Genomic DNA, 22021 nt, shown 5'->3' on the forward strand with positions numbered 1-22021 from the left:
GATGAAGGGTATCTTTGTTAATCAAAGAAAGTATGTCGTTTGACGTACTTAAAGAAACATGCTTACTTGGTTGCTGGGTTATAAACTCCTAGTATAAAACTACTAACTACTAAAAACACAAACAAAAAATAAGGTCGCTGTAATAAGTGGCTCCCCTAACATTTTGTCAACAAGCTTTTTTTTCCAATTTTCAAAAACTTTTAAAATTTTCTACATTCTTCCTATCTTTTCTAAAACAATTTTTTTTTTAAAAAAATATATATACATTGAAATAAGTTGAAAAAAATGGGTGGAGGACTATTTGAGTACATATCAATATCAACTATAGCACAAGGCAAGGGAAGAGATAAAGCAATCTTGTGAGATCCACGTGTCATCATATAATAGGATGATTCATCTGACCGGGAGATACGGAGAGATGCCGGGATGTTAGAATGTTTCACGATTCTTCTTCTTTCTTCCAAATTTGCGTTAAGTGAGAGTGTTGCATTCAGTTACTTAGCTTCATCAATGGCATTGTGCGGAGCGAGCCAGCAGCTAGCTTTAATATCTGGCGGCAACGGGCATCAGAGAAGAGGAAGAATAAGTAGAAGCAACAGGGGTCCGATAAAAGTTCAAGCATCGACGAGCTCTGAACTGGGGGTGTATGAAGAGGGCCGATTGGAGCGGCCCGATTGGTCTGGACAGACCCCTTTGTCTCGCCTTGTCGGTGCTCTCATTTCCTTCAAACCACTCTATTCCATTCTCAAGCTCGGTGCCAGACAAGTTTTAATCAGGTCTACCCCTATATGCTTATTTTTGGGAAATTGATTTTGGTTTTGGCAGTTTGTTTTGCTTGTGAGTTGTAACGTAGTTTTTGTATGTGGGTTTGAGCAGTACAGCGGAGAAGAAGAACATTTCATGGCGAAAACTCACTTCCGATATTTTGGAGTCCGACGTTTATAAGGAGCTCGACAGTGTTCAAAATCCCTCCATTGTCTATCCTGATTGTAAGTTTCCCATAAAACCAGAAAATTAGCAACATCGTTTGAGAAAATTTGAGCCCAACAAATTCACTATCTGTCTTCTTATGACAATTTTTTTCGGTCCAGTGACTAATTTTAGGAGCAGTAGTTTTCCAAGATAAAACATAGTACCTTTATTAGAGAAGCAATATCTCCTCCACAAGATTCTTCCTACTCTACTTCTTGGAGTATGCCAAACTTAGTCACTTTTAGGTGGGAGAAAAGTTTTGCTTGAAAAAGCGAAGTTCCAAAGAAGAAGAGACATATTTATAGACTGATTTGTGATCATTCAAATAGTTATTTCTCTCTTTCTATTTGGTTAGTTAAAGAAAAAGACACATTCATTTATTAAAAACGCAACTCGTGGAATTAAAATGATGCAGTTCTAAAAGAAGAGTCAAATACCATTTATTCCAACATCTAATTTCTTCACTTTGATGTATTATTGCATTCATGTGTTCTACTTATTTAATTTTCCTCCAAGTGTGAATTTGAGCTTTAGCTTAAGCTTTTGGATTGACTGGTAATTTAACGAGTTGCTTATTATATAAATGATTTGTTTGATTGGTGGATCAGTTGCCTAATATTGAGCTTTCCTATAATGAATCCCCTTTTGTGTTCAGTGTCATAAGGTGGTCCAGTCAATACTTCCAAAACATAATAGGTTTTTGAATTATTATAGGGTGTCCTGTCATTGTTGTATTCACCAGTACCATCTCAACTTGTTTCTATCCAACTTTCTCATACAAACTAAGATTCATTAGTTAGAAACTCTGTCAAACAACCAAGTGGATAACAAAATGAGGAACTTATTGATAGAAATACTATTTATAAGCTTAATTTTCAAAAACCAAAAACAAAAAGTTTAATGGTTATCAAAACAGAGGTGTTGAAGACGTTAATCGGTGTGACGATGGGGTAAAATACACTGTATACTTGGCATCATGGGATCTTTTCAAATCCTTTTAATTTACTATTAGCATTGGAAGTTTTCTAAAAGCTTGTTCTGTAATTAATCAGAATGTTGCTTATGTCTAACAGATTACCTAAAGCCTTTCCATGCATATGACGATGGTAATCTCTCATGGCTTGTAAGTACTCACTCCCCAGAATCTAAGCAGCAAGTGGGCAGACTTCCATATATGAAAGAAAAATTGATTATGATGAGTAAATACCTTCTATGTTTGTAAGCCATCGTATGTATCCCTTGTAGGCGGCAGCAGAAGTACAGCCTGCAACCATGTCGATGATTATGCGAGCTGTACCGACTGCTTCTTCAGTGGATGAAGCAAAGGAAATTGTATTTGGAAATTGGCTTCGTAGGATTAAAGAGCATCATCTGAAGTATTCAGGAAATCCTATTCTAGACATTCTCGACATTGGTTGTTCTATAGGTTTTGGTACGAGGCAACTGGCTGATGAGTTTCCAACAGCTAAAGTAACAGTGAGTAAATTTAATCTTCTTTAGCTTCCCTAATAAAAACACTTCAATTCTTTGAGGATTGTATAGGTAATTAACCTTCAGTTTTGTTTTAACTTTTTGTGTCTGATTCATTTGCTATAGGGACTTGATTTGTCTCCTTACTTCCTTGCTGTGGCTCAATACATGGACAAGAAGAAAGCTCCAAGAAGGAATGCAATAAGATGGTTGCATGGAAATGGAGAAGATACTGGCTTGCCTTCAAGATCTTTTGACTTACTTTCCATTTCTTATGTGGTAAGAATTCTTCTTTTATCAAACAATGTCCTAAGAAATTTAACCGTAGAAGAGAAAATATGAGGTGTTTTGCAGCTACAATTTTGAAGTTATATAGAGTGAAGTTTCAAGTGATCTATAGTGTTTATGTCTTGAAAAGATTAGGATTGGAAGAACTTGGTTACTTTGTAACACTAGGGTAAAAAGGATATTGGTTTGATTGGAAGAAGTTAGAGGATGTCTAGAGAGCTAGAATGTAATCATAATTACTAGGAATCAGAGGAGTGTTAAAAAATGTGAGTAATTGAAAATGGAGTGAAAATGAGATTGCGAAAGGTGAAAACAATGTAAAAAAAGGTTAGATTGAAAACTGTTGGAAGTGAATGTGTTTCAAATTACAAATTGAGTCCAAAAAACTCAACCTAAACATGAGTTTTTGATTATATTACATTACAAATCCATTCCATTACGGATCAAACATCCCTGAGTTGCTTTGTAACACTAGGATAAAAAGAATATTAGGGACCAAAGTGGTTGGCTAAAACTAGGATTAAACTACAAGCACATGGTAGTTAACTCATTTCAAGGCCCAATATATATGCAAGTGTAGCACTTTAAAGAAAGTAAAAATGCCCCTTTTGAAACTAAAATCCTATTTGATATTTTCTAAATTAGGGGTATATAAACAACCACGATTTCAACTTATAAGTTCATTTGTTTTGTTATCTAACTTTTCCAATGAACCAAGCTTGATTAAAAAAACAATAGTGTGAATCATTGTAAGGGATTTGGGAAATTCAAAAGATAGAAAGTAAAAGCAAAATGATTATCTAACCAAGTCTAAAAAATGTAGTTTTTAAAAATTGTTCTTGATTTTTTAATTTGGCTAAAAATCCAATTATTTTGTAAGGCGAGGTGAAGACCATGGTAAGTAAATGATGACAAGCCTAATTTTTAGAAAGAGAAAATTAAGATCAAAACTTCCGTCAAACTAGATCTATATTGTTGAGTTATGTAAAATATTACTTAGTAGTAACCCTCCATGATTCTTGTCTATGATGTATGTATGTGAAAGGATTAATTTAGCAATTTATACCAAGAAATATCTAGGAAGATAACATGCTCTAAGAAAACGGTCAAAATGTCGAGCTTTGTCATTGAACATATGATTATTTCTTGTCTATGATATTTTAGCTCCATGAATGTCCCCACGTAGCGATAGTGAATATCATTAAGGAATCATTTCGGCTTCTTCGACCCGGTGGCACGATTGTAATCACTGACCAAGCGGTAAGGTGTCTATTCATTTATGTCTTGTCTAATTGATTACTACACGCACGTGTTTAATAATGGTAAAAGTATAAAACTCAGTTGCCATATAGATAATCTAATACATTGCATTTTGTCTTGTGCAGTCCAAATCAAAGGTTGTTCAGGTATGATTTGATATGCATTCATTATCTACAAGTCTGAAAAAAATAGCTTAAAAATGTATATGAAATCTTGATGAATTTGGATATTATGTTGCAGGAATTGTCCCCTGTACTTTTCACCTTATTAAAAAGCACAGAACCTCATTTAGATGAGTATCACCTTACTGATTTGGAAGAAAAAATGAAAGAAATTGGGTTTGTGAATGTGACATCAAGACTCACTGACCCAAGACATGTTACTATAACAGCAACAGTTCCATTTTGATGATGAGTATGAAATACTTCATTGATTTATTAACAATAATAAATCAGAAAATTTTGTATCGTACAAGTTTGAAATGAATTCCGGTGTTTGTATTTTAGTATTGGCTTCGGTATTCAGATTACTTGCTGCTTGACTGATTCATATGACAAGTCCTAATTTATGAATTGTTGTTTAATCACATGATCGGTTTTCAGTAAGGATGGTGAAGGAATTCTTTGGAAAGGAACGTCCCCCACTCTTGACGAAAATAAGCAGGAAAAAACAGAGAAATTAAAAAAAAAAAAAAAAAGGAAAAAAAAAACAATAAAATTAGAAATACAAGAATTTAAGTTGAAAACTTCCAATTTAGAAAAAAAAAACCACAACACCCCAAAAAGAAATTTTACTATGTAAAAAATTATTTCACACCAAACAAAACCCTCCTTGATTCCAATTACAAGAGTACTAGCTAAAATATTTTGAGCGGTTCACACCATTTTTTTCACTTTCTAATTAAAGAATACAAAAGAAATTTGATTAGGGTTAGTACCAAACTTGAAATGTTTCTAACTAAAATAACTTGGCATAAGCTTTTTTTATATGCTTGAAGTCCATCAACATTCTTCAATTTAATTTATTTGAGATAATAAACAAGAAACGGTTAGGTGTTATATTATTTAGAACTAATGAAGATTGTGATTGAGTATGAGAATCCTTACAAGAAAGAAAGAAACCAATATATTAAATAAAACACTTTTTTAATAAGGGTGTCCACAGTTGGATTTTGACAAGCTTAAACTTGTCAAAACTCTAAATAAAATGGAACCAAACTAAACTATTAATTTCAATTTATGTGGTTTGTGTTTTTACGATTGAAAAGACATGACGGTTTTAGGAAGAGAAGAAACCAAATGTGTTCGATGCATTGGATGCGCAACTAAAACTGTTTGATGCATTTGTTGATGCTTTTTTTCTCCTTTTTATGTAGTTTTGGTTTGATTTTTCATCCAACAAAGTAAAGTTTAATTTTTTTTATCGATTTTATTAACATTTAATTTAAATCGAGTGACATTTAATTTAAATCGAGTGAAATTTTCAAAGTAAAATAAACTAAAATATTTACAAACTATATCAAAATTTTTGAATTTTATCCATGAAAAAAACAGATAGACTTCTAATATAAATGTCATCTATCAAATATTTGTTGTCGATAGAATCTAAAGTTTTGCTATATGTTATAAATATTTTGTCAAATTTGCTATTCTTTTATCATTCCTCTTCAATTTATGATAAGATAGCTCCACAAAATAAAAAAAAAAAACTACAAATATCTCTCACGATAAAAACAATAGCAAATTTTATGAGTTTCATGACGAAGGTGTAGATGGTTAATTTACTTCTTTTACTCTCTCAACAACTAATCAAAGGTGACCATTCGAACCACAAAATCGAATCATTTCTTAATATCGAACCAAACCTAACTCTCATTTTCATTGATCACCCTATTAACTATAATAATAAGAAAATATGAACTTGAGCATGACTGAGATACAAAAAATGATTATTGTCTAAAAAATTATTGGATTTTATGATTGAATTAGAAAAACATTGTGGGTCACAATATTATATTAGAGCTATTATTAAATATATCAAAATATTTATAAAATATGACAATTTAGCTATGATGAATCGCGATAGACTAAGATAAACTATTATTTGTGTCATATGTATCATGATAGACACAAATAGCAGATTATGGTTTATTTAGTGGAATGACCCATTAGTTAACGAAGGTTGATTCGCTCGGTCTAAAAGAGTTTAACCAGTTAATCTCGAATCATTGGAGCTTGTGATCTATAGTTCCATTAGGTTCCCCTGCTAGCTCACAAGGAATCAACTTAGAACATTACGATGAAATAATTCAAATTGTTCGAATTAGGTAAAGAGAGATAAACCAATGAATATATCTGATATAGTCGCCGATTATAAGCTTAAGATAGAACTTCATGTTTAAATATGATTTAAATATTAAAAATATAAATATAGATTCATATTCGAAAGCTCGAAATTGATGAAAATGGTCAAAGTTGTGAAAAGTCAAAATGTTGACTTTTGACTTTGAAAAGTCAAACTTTGACCGACTTTATATTTAAATGTAATTTGAATTTTTTAGAAATGAATGTGGATTCATGCTCGGAAGGTCGAAATTAGTAAAGACGGACAAAATGGTAAAAAGTCAAAATGTTGACTTTAGACTTGAAAAAAATCAAAATTTGAATTTGATTTAAATATTAAATTATCATATTACCCTTAGACTAATTTAAATAATAACACTTGTTGAGATTTTGGAAGCTTATGACTTGCATACTTGCATGTGATATGCAAGTGGCTTGTAAAGATGTTTTATGCAAAGGTAAAATGACTCTTTGATTTCAAATTAAAAATTAACTTTGTAATTGAGAATTACAAAATAAAACAAAGAACTCTTTTATTTTTTACTCTCAACAAAAAGATCTAAAGGTTAGGTTCCTCCAAAATATATCATCTCTCTCTATTTTCTCTACTATTTTGAGTCCCACAACTCGGTTCCAAATCCAGAGAATAGTAGGTAAAGTTTAGTGGTCGTCCCAACTTCAAATTTGTGAAGAGAATTCAAGAGAAGAAAAACTTCAAATGTAAGTTTTTCTATTAAACTCATATTTGTTTATATTAAGGTTATTTTGCATATTGATTACTAAATTTTGTTTAGTTACAATTAGAGTAAAGTTTGTTCCTTTTTTTCGCTGCGCATGTCTACCATTTTTAACAATAAAGACTTCTACTTCTTCATTTTAGACATGGGAAAAACAAGAAATGTTTTCTTTAAAACTTTCTTTGTGAGACTTTCGAGCAAACAATGTCTATTTGAGTGTTGTGATTCCAATTAGTTTCCAGTGCAAAACTGATTGAAGAACACAATTGTTTTATCCTGGAGACGATGGTGCTCATAAATTTGTTTGTAAAAAGTAGCAGAGCCGCGAAACGTCTTAAAGAAAGTGAGATCCGCGACTTAGCCTTCTTTCTTAACTACTTTCTACTTTGCAAAAGGCATGTTGACAAGAGGCTTTTTTACCAGGCAAGCTAATCATTAGGTTAATTGATTGGTATGTGACAAGTTTATGTGAGCCGATCCTTAGGTATTCTGATCACAATACAATGAGAAGAAGCATGCGTGTTGTCTAAGCAGTCAGTCTAGGCGTTTAGGCTCTCAACGCATTACTCTTTCTAGGAAATTAGCAACAACAATTGTAAGACGTTTTCTTTCTGCTACGATGGTTGGATCATTCCAGAGCGATGTGATGTCTTCCAACCTCAACTGCACATTTCATTTTGAAGGTTCACATTTCAAGCATTGGAAGCAAAAAATGCTTTTCTTCCTAACATTGAAGAAAGTTGCTATCGCCTGTACCCCTGAATAGGAAAATGCCTAAGAATCCAATCTAACGGAAGAGAAACTTAAGAGTCTTACCACGTAGACAGAGATTGACTTCATATGTAAGAACTTAATCTTAAATGGACTTAGCGATGAGTTGTATGACTATTACAACAATATGTTAAGCGCTAAAGAAATATGACACTGAAGAAGCTAAATCCAAGAAGTACGCGGTAAGCAGATACTTTCATTATCAAATGACTGATGAGAGATCCATGGAGGCTCAATCACACGAGATATAGAAGATTACACATGAAATAATCAGCGAAGGTATGCCACTTGATGATCGATTTCAAGTTGTTGTTATTATTGACAGGCTACCCCTACTGTGGAAGGATTTCAAAAACACTCTGTAAGACACAAAACGAAAGAATTTTCGTTGGAGAGCTTGATCATGCCTTTAAGGATAGAGGAGGAGGCAATAAGACATGATCAAAATGAAGACGTGAATGTGATTCTTAGAAAGCAATCTACTATAGTTCTGAAATCTGACCTGAATCTAAAAGGAAACCAAATGAAAAGAGGTCCTAACAAACACAAGAGTACGATACAAATTGTTTGTTATAACTGTAATAAACTTAGACATTTAGTTAAAAGCTGTAGAAATGGGACTCGTTTTGCTGCGCAGGTTGAACCTAGTAGAAGAGGGTTTAGTAGCTATGATTACTGAGGCTAATGTGATTGGGGGGTTTGAAGGTTGGTGGTTAGACACTAGCGCATCTTGCCATGTCTGTCATGACCTTAGCTTATTTAGAAAATATAATGAGACTAAGGATAAGAATATCCTTCTAGAGGATCACCACAGAACCAAAATGGTCGGCATTGGAGAGGTGAACTGAAATTTACATTTGGCAAGACGCTTGTGCTAAAGAAAGTTTTGCATACTCTTGAAATTCGAAAGAATCTGGTCTTAGGAAATCTCCTCAACAAAGTCAGCTTCACTTAAACAATAGGATCATATCTCTTTACCTTAACCAAAAATAATTTATTTGTGGAAAAAGGTTACGCTACTGATGGTATGTTCAAGTAAAATTTGGAAATGAATAAGAAATTATCTTCTACTTACATGTTGTCTACTTTTATTATTTAGCATTCTAGACTTTTGTCATGTTAATAAAAGACTAATTAGCAATATGAGTAGGTTAAATCTTATTTCTAAGTTATCTTTGCATGAATTTGAAAACTAGGATAATGGAGCCTCTAGAATGAATTCATTCTAATTTTTTTAAATTTGATGACATGTTAACGAGGAATAGTAAAAGGTATTTTATGTTGGAATTTTTTGTCCTAAAACTCGTAGTTTGTAATCATATTTTATTCAATAAAGTTGTTATTGAGAAATTTAATATTATAATCTTAAATCCAATAAATCAAGTTCCAAGGCTATTTTTGAATAAACTTAAACTTTATGTGTAAACATAAACATGGATCAAGTTCGAGTATATAGCCTAAATAGTCTATAGTATATGAATAAAGGTTGGGCGCCTTATTTAGAGAGACTATGGATGCGGCCCACTTTGTAGTACAAACGAGGTGATTCTGAATCGTTCATGTAGAGACATGAAAGTGGGGGCATCCTATGTAAAGTGTTTACATAAGACTGAACCATGAATTAGTCTTTTTTTTACGTTATAACACCATTTACTGTTTAAAACTAACTATCTCGATTATTGATGACCTAGGTAACTTAATCTTAATCCTGAATTACTATGAACTCCTGCACACACGAGATTATCCTCAGATTTGCATAGGTGAGGGCAGCTCATCAGCATTGGCCCAAAAAGCCTCCCATTTCAGGGGTAAGATCGGGTGGATAGCTGGAAACATAGGGTACAAGATGGAATTTACTCCTACCCGCTTTAGGGTTAGTAGATAGGTTGTTCTCTTAAGCACTGAATCCAAGTCTTGAACAAGGGGCCCCACCCTCTCATTGGCCTAAGAGCGATTAAGTTTATAGGTTGAACCTTAAACCAATTGTTCAATAGTGGATTAGTAGGACTTAAGGAGCAAGATGTAATCTTGGGGGTAAAATGATATTTTGATTATGGTTTTATCAAATGGACACAAATATATCTATAATGAGGGGAGTGCAACTACGGGACTTTAGTGGAATGACCCGTTAGTTAATGAATGTTGATTAACTCGGTCTAAAACAGTTTAGCTAATTAATCTTGAATCGTTGGAGCTCATGATCTATAGGTCCATTAGGTTCCCCTGCTAGCTCATATGGATTAAACTTAGAACAGTGTGATGAAATAAGTCGAATTGTTCGTATTGAGAGAAGAAAGAGAAACCGACAAATATAGTGATATAGTCGTCGATCTTCTAATTAGAAATAGAGCTTTATGTTTTACATACTATAAGTATGAATGCAAATTCATACTAAGAAGCTCAGAATTGATGGAATTGGTCAAAAATTGTAAAAAGTCAAAATGTTGACTTTTGACTTTGAAAAGTCAAACTTTGACCTTGAAAAGTCAAACTTTGACCGGCCTTATATTCAAATGTGATTTGAATTTTGAAAAAATGAATGCGGATTCATGTTTGGGAGGTTGGAATTAGTCAAGAGGGACAAATGGTAAAAAGTCAAAATATTGACTTTTGACTTAGAAAAGTCAAAGTTTAACTTTTGACTTGAAATATTTGATGACCATTTTACCCTTGGACTAAGTTAGTGGGAAAATCCAACATTTTGTTGGATAATCCCACTAACTCTTAGTGGGATATGTGGCTATATGAGATGTAGACACCTAACCCACTAAGTTCCACTAATTGTTAGTGGAACATTAGGTGTTGAGATTTGGCAAATTAATTACATGCATTTTTGCATGTAATTAAGTTATAAATATGGGTGTTTTCAAATGGTTAAAAACTTTTGCTTTTTTTTTTTTATCATTCTCCAATATCTCAACCAAGGAAAAAACCTTCTACCTTCCAATCCCCTTTTATCTCCATTACTTTCTACACCAAATTGGGTCCCACAACCCGATTCTTTGTCTAGAGGATAGTAGTTGAGTGCTAGTGGTGGTCTCGGTTTGAATTGGTAAGGAGGTATAGAAGTTTTTTGAAAGCTTCAAAGGTAATATTTCCTAAAACCCTAATTTGATTGTTTTAGGGTTACATGTTAATTATGGCAATTAGGGTAGAAATTCGATTCTTTTTCCACTATGCATGTCTTAGTTCTATCATGTGGTATCGGAGCATGCTTCAATTTTACCCAATTGCATGTGGTGGGTTCATATTTATTGGATAAATTTTGGTTTGAACTAAAAGGGATATATTATGATTTTGGCTCTAGATTAAGTGTTTTTGTTTTTGGCTCTAGATTAAGTGTTAATTATGAGAATTAGGGTAGAAATTCGATTCTTTTTCCGTTGTGCATGTCTTAGTTCTATCATGTGGTATCAGAGCATGCTTCAATTTTACCCAATTGCATGTGGTGCGTTCATATTTATTGGATAAATTTTGGTTTGAACTAAAATGGATATATTATGATTTTGGCTCTAGATTAAGTGTTTTTGTTCTAATTATTGTAATTAGCCTTGTTAATGGCTTATTTTTATTGTTGCAAAGTGTTTGTAATTTTTTTTTTGAAAAATAGTCATTAGAGTTGAAGTTAGGCTGTAATTGGTTCAATCGGGTGAGAGAATTGAAAAAATGAAGAAAAGAATGTCACAGACCCAAAAACCCGGCCTTAACCCGCCTTGCGACCCGCCAGCAGCCTGCACCCGTGCGCCCGTCTGCGCCCGCGCGCCCGACCTGTGTGCGCCTAGGCCTGTTTGGTTAATTGGGCCGGTTCAAGCCCAATAAATTTGTTTTTTGGGCCGGTTCAAGCTGTTTCTGTTGGTTTTTCAGCCGATTCGAAGTTTTTAGGAGTGGTTATGTACTAGACCAAATTAATTATGTAATAATTTAGTACTTAGCTTAATTTAGGAGCAAAAAATCAGTCCATTTTATGGTGTCTTTTTTTAAATTTATGCATGTGATGTATGATTTATTTACTTTAAATTTATATGTGCATTTTGAATGTCATATAGATTTAAATCCCACCATAGGTTAACATGTTCATGCATTAAAAGTATGATATAATTGTTATATTGTATTGTATGCATGTTAATTGATTAATATGGAAATTAATTAATATAATAAATTAATTAAGTTATTCTTGATTAAATATGATTTAATCAAATTAATTAGTGGGAAAAAACCTTCTACCTTCCAATCCCCTTTTATCTCCATTACTTTCTACACCAAATTGGGTCCCACAACCCGGTTCTTTGTCTAGAGGATAGTAGTTGAGTGCTAGTGGTGGTCTCGGTTTGAATTGGTAAGGAGGTATCAAAGTTTTTTGAAAGCTTCAAAGGTAATATTTCCTAAAACCCTAATTTGATTGTTTTAGGGTTACATGTTAATTATGGCAATTAGGGTAGAAATTCGATTCTTTTTCCACTGTGCATGTCTTAGTTCTATCATGTGGTATCGGAGCATGCTTCAATTTTACCCAATTGCATGCATACAATATTAAATGCATGTTCACTTAGGTTAAACATATCTTCCAATTTTTCATAGAAATAGGTCGATATCTTGTAAAACTAGTTACAAGAGGCTCACCTGATTCGATCTTTTCAACAAGTCAGATAAGATGCCTAAGGTCGGAGGTTCTTAAGTTGACGGTTTACAGAACACCTCTTACCTGGAGATCGTAATCAGTTCTTGAGCCTAGTTAACCTAGTTTTATGAGCATTCGTGAGAGGTGTGAGGTAATAAAAATGGTTTATCACCTAGACATCATAGGTTAAAATCCTGTATAATGGTTATACTCGGATGTTTTACCTAAACTTAAGATTTGTTTAAGTTAACCTAAATAATAAGTCTTGAAGCTTTAAATTACCTTTTTTTTTCTTTTTTTTTTTTAACAAAATGTTATAGAACACTTCAGCTAGAGAAAAATAATGCATTTTAGCTCTAGTGTTCCTAAGAGTTCACACCGTGAGGTCTATGCAGGGCTTTGCGTCGTGCATAGGAGCGGACTCCCTTCGGAGAGTGTTTGCATGGATCAAAATCAAGGTGAATAGGGAAAGTAGTTCATAGTAAGTGGGTGAGGGATATGTGGCAGCACATCACACGGTCTCTTCCATTAGGGTGAACCAGATTTCTATAATATGCCTACTTGTCTGCCTTGGAGCGACGTTCCCTTCGGAGGGTTGTATTATAGGATTCTGAACACCGCGAACTCCAAATCTGGATAGGTTTTCTTAGATTAGTTTTCACAATGATTCTAATCTATGAAAACTGAAAATGGTGGGTAACACTTACAAGAATTAACTAAGTTGTTAGTATATTCTCGACTAAAGTAGCGATAACTAAGTGCTATAAAGAACAAGCAGTTATTCTAGAGATAGCATCTAGTCAAGATTGTCTTGGTTCAAAGGAGGAATAATCAGCTACCCTTCGGAGAAGGTTGTTCTAAACCTTTGAAATATTGTTGCACAATACAAATAATGAAAGGGTACATTATTAGTAATTGCTAAATTAGATTGGATGTTTTTATGATTATAGTTTTTCCTAAAAAGAATATGTTTGTTTTTCAACATGAATAGCTCAATAGTTCAACTTTTAGCTTCCGAAAAACTTAATGGCGATAATTATGCGGCTTGGAAATCAAATCTTAACACAATACTAGTGGTTGACGATTTAAGATTTGTCTTAATTGAGGAATGTCCTCAAAACCCTGCTTCTAATGCTAACCGAACTAGTCGGGATGCATATGATCGGTGGATAAAAGCTAATGAAAAAGCCCGTGTCTACATTCTTGCCAGCATGTCTGATGTATTAGTAAAGAAACATGAATCCTTAGCCACGACTAAAGAGATTATGGATTCATTAAGGGGAATGTTTGGGCAACCAGAATGGTCCTTAAGACACGAGGCAGTCAAATACATTTACACAAAGCGTATGAAGGAAGGGACCTCTGTTAGAGAACATATTCTGGACATGATGATGCACTTCCACATCGCTGAAGTGAATGGTGGTCCCATCGAAGAGGTTAATCAAGTTAGCTTTATCTTAGAGTCTCTTCTAAAGAGCTTCATTCCATTCCAAACGAATGCGTCTTTGAACAAGATAGAATTTAACCTGACAACCCTTCTGAATGAACTCCAGCGATTCCAAAACCTTACTATGGGTAAAGGGAAACAAGTGGAAGCAAATGTTGCTACCACAAAAAGAAAATTTACAAGAGGATCATCCTCTAAAACCAAAGCTGGACCCTTAAAACCTAATGCTCAAATAAAAAAGAAGGGAAAGGGAAAGACTCCCAAACATAACAAGGGTAAGAAAGTTTCAGAAAAAGGTAAGTGTTACCATTGTGGCCAAAACGGGCACTGGTTAAGAAACTGCCCAAAATACCTTGTAGAAAAAAAGGCAGAGAAGGAAACACAAGGTAAATATGATTTACTAGTTGTAGAAACTTGTTTAGTGGAATATGAAAATTCTACCTGGATACTAGATTCAGGAGCCACGAATCATATTTGCTTCTCATTTCAGGAAAATAGTTCTTGGAAAAAGCTTTCAGAAGGCGAGATGACTCTCAAGGTTGGAATATGAGAGATGGTCTCAGCTGCAGTAGTGGGAGATTTAAAGTTGTTTTTTAAAGATAGATATGTTAAACTTAAGAATGTCTTATATGTACCTCAAATGAGAAGAAATTTAATATCTATCTCTTGTATTTTGGAACAAATGTATAGAATATCTTTTGAAATTAATGAAGCGTTCATTTTCTATAAAGGTATTCTAGTTTGTTCTGCCATACTTGAAGACAACTTATATAAGTTAAGACCAACCAGAGCAAATTTTGTCTTAAATACTTAAATATTCAGAATAGCTGAAACTCAGAATAAAAGACAAAAAGTTTCTTCTAATGCCTATTTATGGCACTTAAGACTTGGTCACATAAATCTCATAAGGATTGGGAGATTGGTTTAAAGTGGGCTTCTAAGTCGGTTAGAAGATAACTCTTTACCCTCCTTGTGAATCTTGTCTTGAAGAAAAAATGACCAAGAGATCTTTTACTGGAAAAGGTCTAAGAGCCAAAGGACCCTTAGAGCTCTTATATTCGAACCTTTGTGGACCAATGAATGTCAAAACTCGAGGTGGATATGAATATTTCATCAGCTTCATTGATGATTATTCAAGGTATGGTCATATTTACCTAATACATCATAAGTCTAATAGTCTTAAAAAGTTCAAAGAATATAAGGCTGAAGTAGAAAACGAATTAGGTAAAACAATAAAAATACTTCGATTAGATCGAGGTGGAGAGTATAGGACTTACGATTCCAAGACTATTTGATAGAAAATGGAATCCAGTCACAACTCTCTGCACCTAGTACGCCTCAACAGAACGGTGTATCAGAAAGAAGAAACCGGACCTTGTTAGACATGGTTCGCTCTATGATGAGTTTTTCTCAGATGCCAGATTCTTTTTGGGGATATGCTTTAGAAACAACTGTTTATATTTTGAATAATGTTCCCTCTAAAAGTGTTTTAGAAACACCTTATGAGCTATGGAAAGGGTGTAAAGGAAGTTTACGTCATTTTAGAATTTGGAGTTGTCCAGCACACGTGTTGGTGCAAAATCCTAAGAAATTGGAACATCGTTCAAAATTATGCTTTTTCATAGGTTATCCAAAAGAATCAAGAGGTGGTTTGTTTTATGATCCTCAAGAAAATAAAATATTTGTGTCAACAAATGCCACATTCTTAAAGGAAGACCACATCAGGGATCGTCAACCTCATAGTAAACTAGTATTAAAAGAAATTTCCAAAAGTGTTATAGATAAACCTAGTTCATCCACTAAAGTAGTTGATAAGACTAGGAAATCTGGTCAATCACATCCTTCTCAACAGTTGAGAGAGCCTCGACGTAGTGGGAGGGTTGTTCATCAGCCTAATCGCTATTTGGGTTTAATTGAAACTCAAGTCGTCATACCTGATGATGGCATAAAGGATCCATTAACCTATAAACAGGCAATGAAAGATGTAGATCGTGACTAATGGATCAAAGTCATGGACTTCGAAATGGATTCTATGTACTTTAATTCTGTTTGGACTCTAGTAGATCAACCAAATGACATAAAATCTATTGGTTGTAAATGGATCTACAAGAGAAAACGAGACCAAGCTGGTAAAGTACAGACTTTTAAGGCTCGACTTGTGGCAAAGGGTTATACCTAGAGAGAGGGAGTAGATTATGATGAAACTTTCTCTCCCATTTCCATGCTAAAGTCAATTAGAATACTCTTATCCATCGCCACTTTTTATGATTATGAAATTTGGCAGATGGATGTCAAGACTGTTGGCTTTTTTGCCCTTAATCTCAAATTTATTTATTCAATTAATTTATGTTTTGATGATAACAAATCTGATTTTTTTATTGATAATTTTATTAATTTGAATAGATCATATCGTAGAGCTTGGAAAAATGATTCTAACGCCTCTTGAATCACCCAAATCGAAGTTCAAATGAAGAAAATATTGCTAAAAGAAGGTTAACGGAAAAATACCCGAGATGGTGACGTGGCGACCAAGCATTCAATTTGAACCAATTAGAGAAAGCCACTTGGAGCAATGAAGGAGTAACAAATGTGGCTTTTTGTTATGTTTTATTGGCTTTTATAAAGAAAATGAATTTAAAAAGAAAATGATTTTAATATTATTATTTTTCCTTGTGTCTAACGGCTAGTTTTTTTAAAAGAGGGTGAAGTTGCTTTATTGATTTCTTTTTAAACAAAGTATTTTGAAAAGACATATTATTATATTATTATTTGTATTGTGTCTAACGGCTAATTAAGTTTAAATCTCAACCATTCATTTTTCTTTTACTTATATCTAATGACCCAAATGATTTTGAATTTATCTTTCCTCTCTTTTTAAATACTTCACATTTACACAAGATCACAAAATCTTTACAATCCTCAAGCAAAAAGCCAACATTGTTATTCTCTCTAAAGCTTCCAATTTTTATTCTTTTCATCTTATTCTTGAGAGCTTCTTATTGTATTGTGAGGATTAAATTTGTGAGCTTCAAATTGTATACTCACTCTTTTAGAGAGTTTTTCTTTTGTGTGATTTAAAAATTTCAACATATTGTAACGGTTGGATCCTAACCCGTGGAAAGGATCGGGTTTGCTCTTGAACCCGAAAAAGGAGCAAGAATCGGTTCGGCTCAAATCCGTGGAAAGAGTCCAAAGAAGATTTTCAATCAAAATCCCAAGAGGTGCTTGGGAAAGTGGATGTAGGTTGAGTTTAACCGAACCACTATAAAATTACGGTGTCTTCTTCTCTAACTCTTTTCTAATTATTTTTTAATTTAATTTTAGTTACATATTCTTATTGGTTGAGTTTGATTGCATACTTCCATTCATATCTTTTTATCAATCTTGTTATTTAACAAAGTTTACAAAGTTCTTTATTTAAATTTAAAAAGTATCTAATTAGTTGATTTTACTTTTTATTTGTCAAAAAGTTTATTTAAACCCTATTCACCCCCCTCTAGGGTTGCCATACCGATCCAACAATTGGTATCAGAGCAAGGTTGCTCATCTTGAAATTTTAATTTCTTGATAAACTTTATTGTTAGAGCATTATGGCAAACCTATTGGCAAATGGTATTGTTGAAGGTCAATCTACTTCTAGACCTCCTTATTTTGATGGTTCAAATTATGCATATTGGAAAGCTAGAATGAAAATTTATTTGCAATCTATTGACTATAATTTGTGGTTAATTGTTGCTAAAGGTCCTTATGTACCCATGAAAAATGTTGATAATGTTGATACGCCTAAATTAGAAGAAGAGTATGATGAAAATGAAATGAAAAAGTGTTCATTTAATGCTAAGGCTATTAATTGTTTGTATTGTGCCTTGAGTAAAGATGAATTTAATAGAATATCCATGTGTTCTTCCGCTCAAGAAATTTGGAATACTCTTGAAATTACTCATGAAGGAACAAATCAAGTTAAAGAGTCTAAAATTAGCATGTTTGTTCATAATTATGAATTGTTTAAGATGGATGCTAATGAGACTATCACCGATATGTTTACTAGATTTACTAACATCATAAATGCTTTGAAGGGTCTTGGTAAAGTTTATACAACTTCCGAAAATGTTAGAAAAATTCTAAGGTCTCTACCTAAGACTTGGGAAGCTAAGGTAACGGCGATTCAAGAAGCAAAGGATCTCACCAAACTTCCACTAGAGGAGCTTATTGGCTCACTCATGACTCATGAGATCATCATGAAGGAGCACTTGGAGGATGAGTCCAAAAAGAAGAAGAGCATTGCATTAAAGACTATCTCCTTGGAAGTTGATCCCGAAGATGAGGATGGCCTTGATGAAGATGACATTGCTTATTTCTCACGTAAGTACAAAAATTTCATAAAAAGAAAGAAATATTTCAAGAAACACCTATCAACCCAAAAAGAGTCAAAAGGTGAGAAAAGCAAAAAGGATGAGGTGATTTGTTATGAATGCAAAAGATCGGGTCATATAAGAACGGATTGTCCTCTCCTCAAATCATCTAAGAAATCCAAGAAGAAGGCAATGAAGGCTACATGGGATGATAGTAGTGAAAGTGAAAGTGAAGTTGAAGAAATGGCAAATCTTGGTCTCATGGCTCATAGTGACAAAGATGATGAACATGATGATAAGGTAACTCTAGAACCTCTTTCTATTGATGAATTATTTGAAAATTTTGAAAGCATGCAAAATGACCTAGAAAAACTTAGTTCTAAGTATGTTGTGCTTAAGAAGAAATACAATGTTTTAATTAGTGAAAATAAGTCTTTACTTGATACAATTGCTTGCTTTAAAGAGAATGAAAATTTTGAGCAAATTGAAGAATTGAATGTCTCTAGTGATAAGCATGTTTGTATTGAGAAAGATGCTTTGCTTGATAAAGTTAGATTTCTTGAGCATGATAGTTGTGAAAAAGATAACTTGATTAAAGTGCTTAAAGAAAATGAACTAAGTGTTTTACAAGAACTTGATAAAGCTAAAGAAACTATTAAAAAGTTGACAATAGGTGCTCAAAGATTGGACAAAATTATTGAAGTAGGAAAATCTTATGGTGATAAGAGAGGTTTAGGCTATATTGATGAATCATCTACTCCTTCAAGTTCTAAAACTACATTCGTTAAAGCATCACCTATTGTGCCTAAGTTTAACATGTCTAATCATGTGTAAATCTAGTTTTGTACCCATATGTCATAATTGTGGTGTTGAAGGTCACATTAGACCTAAATGCTTTAAATTGAAGTATGCTCAAAATACTTATTCAAGAAGAAATTTTTCGCAAAGAGCAAAGTTTTACATTGCTCCAAGGAAGAATTTCTCCAATAAAAGTAGAGTACATAAATTTGTTATGAAAAATAAATCTTTGCATAATGTTGTTTGTTTTTCTTGTGGCAAGTATGGACATAAAGCTTATTCTTGTTACCTATCTAGATCTAGTGCTTGTAATGTCTATGAAAAAATGAAATGGATCCCTAAATATGTAAATGCTAACATTCTAGGACCCAAACAAGTATGGGTACCAAAGGATCAAACTTGAAATTAGTTGTTTTTAGGTTTGTTTGAAAGCCTCCAAGAAAAACAAATGGTACTTGGATAGTGGTTGCTCAAGACACATGACGGGAGACCGATCCAAGCTTATCTCTTTCTCCAAAAAGAATGGAGGCATGGTAACCTTTGGTGACAACAAGAAAGGTAAAATAATTGGTAAGGGTAATATAGGAAATGATTCATCTACTTTGATTGAAAATGTTCATTTGGTTGATGGTTTAAAGCATGATTTGCTTAGTATTAGTCAATTGTGTGATAAAGGATTTAGAGTAATATTTGATAAAAAAAATTGCATAATTGAAAATGTTAGTGATAGAAAAGTTTTGTTTGTTGGAAATAGGGATGAAAATGTGTACACTCTTGATTTGAATGATTATCCTATTATTGATAAATGTCTTTCGGTTTTGCATAATGATTCTTGGTTATGGCATAGAAGACTAGGACATGCTAGCATGCACTTAATTTCAAATATTTCTAAAAATTGTTTGGTTAGAGGTCTTCCTAGTTTTAAATTTGAAAAAGACAAAGTTTGTGATGCTTGTCAAATGGGTAAGCAAACTAAGTCCTCTTTCAAATCTAAAAATGTGATCTCTACTACTAGACCCTTACAACTATTACACATGGACTTATTTGGCCCTTCTAGAATTGCTAGCTATGGAGGAAATTATTATGCTTTTGTGATAGTTGATGATTTTTCTAGATTTACTTGGGTTTTGATGATAAAACATAAGGATGATGCTTTGAAAAGTTTTATTAGTTTTGCAAAAAGAGTACAAAATGAAAAAGGATTTTTTATTTCCAAAATTAGGAGTGATCACGGAGGAGAATTTGATAATGATGCTTTTAAAGCTTTTTGTGAAGAAAATGGTTTTTCCCATAATTTTTCCTCTCCAAGAACTCCTCAACAAAATGGTGTAGTTGAAAGGAAAAATCGTACTTTGCAAGAATTTGCTAGATCAATGTTGAATGAGTATGGTTTACCTAAATATTTTTGGGCGGAAGCCGTTAACACCGCTTGCTATGTTTCAAATAGAGTTTTAGTTAGACCCTCTTTAGATAAAACTCCTTATGAACTTTGGCATGGAAAAATTCCAAATATTGGGTATTTCAAAGTTTTCGGTTGTAAATGTTTTATTTTGAATAACAAAGAAAAACTTGGAAAATTTGATTCTAAGACGGATGTTGGTATTTTTCTAGGATATTCCTCTACTAGTAAAGCTTATAGAGTTTTCAATAAGAAAACTTTAGTTATTGAGGAATCTATTCATGTTGTATTTGATGAATCTTGGAATAATGTTTCTAATGAGTCTATTTGTAGTGATGATTTAGAAAAAGATTTTGGAGATTTACTTGTTAATGACAAAGGCAAAGAAATTGTTCCAAGTATGCAAGATGTGAACATCATAGAAAAGAAAGAAGAGGGTTCTTCATCCTTGCCTAAAGAGTGGAGATATGCTCTATCCCATCCCAAGGATCTAATTCTTGGCAATCCCGAACAAGGTGTCAAAACTCGTTCTTCTCTTAATTTATTTAGTAATCTTGCTTTTGTGTCTCAAATTGAACCTAGAAGTTTTAAAGATGCCGAATGTGATGAGTTTTGGATTTTAGCTATGCAAGAAGAATTAAATCAATTTGAAAGAAACAAAGTTTGGAAATTAGTCCCTAGGCCTTCTAATGCATCTATAATCGGAACTAAATGGGTTTTTAGAAATAAGATGGATGAAAATGGAAATATCATTAGAAATAAAGCTAGACTTGTAGCTCAAGGTTATTGTCAAGAAGAAGGTATAGATTATGAAGATACTTTTGCACCGGTTGCTAGATTAGAAGCTATTAGAATGTTGCTTGCTTTTGCTTCTTATAAAAATTTCATTTTGTATCAAATGGATGTAAAAAGTGCTTTTTTAAACGGTTATATTGTGGAGGAAGTTTACGTAGAACAACCTCCGGGCTTTGAAAGTTTTGATTTACCTAATCATGTTTATAAGTTGAAAAAGGCTCTTTATGGCTTAAAACAAGCTCCAAGAGCTTGGTATGATAGACTTAGCAAGTTTTTACTTGAGAATGACTTTAAGATGGGAAAAATTGATAATACTCTATTTATTAAAGTTAAAAATAATGACATGCTTATAGTACAAATTTATGTGGATGATATTATATTTGGTTCTACTAATTCATCTTTGTGTGAAGAATTTTCCAAGTGTATGCATAATGAGTTTGAGATGAGTATGATGGGAGAACTTAGTTTCTTCCTTGGTCTTCAAATCAAACAACTCAAGGATGGCATCTTCATAAGTCAAGAAAAATACACAAGGGATTTGCTCAAGAAATTCAAATTAAATGAAGGTAAAGTTGCAAAAACTCCTATGAGCACTACCACTAAGCTTGACAAAGATGAAAAAGGTAAGTGTGTGGATATAAAGACTTATCGAGGTATGATCGGATCTTTACTTTATTTGACCGCTAGTAGACCCGATATCATGTTTAGTGTATGTCTTTGTGCTAGATTTCAATCTTGTCCTAAAGAATCACATTTCCATGCCGTTAAAAGG

The 22021-nt window shown here is 33.2% G+C and overlaps 1 protein-coding gene across 1 annotated transcript; it reads left to right on the forward strand.

Annotated features, from left to right (window-relative positions):
• Positions 1 to 432: 432 nt before the first annotated feature.
• On the forward strand, positions 433 to 4578 carry LOC101215871. Its single transcript, XM_004150275.3, has 8 exons — positions 433 to 776; positions 877 to 989; positions 2046 to 2095; positions 2218 to 2448; positions 2569 to 2721; positions 3895 to 3990; positions 4116 to 4136; positions 4231 to 4578. Exons 1-8 carry the CDS (start codon positions 511 to 513, stop codon positions 4396 to 4398), a joined length of 1098 nt encoding a protein of 365 aa, XP_004150323.1. The 5' UTR covers positions 433 to 510; the 3' UTR covers positions 4399 to 4578.
• The last annotated feature ends 17443 nt before the right edge of the window (positions 4579 to 22021 follow it).

The sequence above is a fragment of the Cucumis sativus genome, chromosome 6 (assembly GCF_000004075.3).
Source record: "Cucumis sativus cultivar 9930 chromosome 6, Cucumber_9930_V3, whole genome shotgun sequence".
Lineage (NCBI taxonomy): Eukaryota > Viridiplantae > Streptophyta > Magnoliopsida > Cucurbitales > Cucurbitaceae > Cucumis > Cucumis sativus.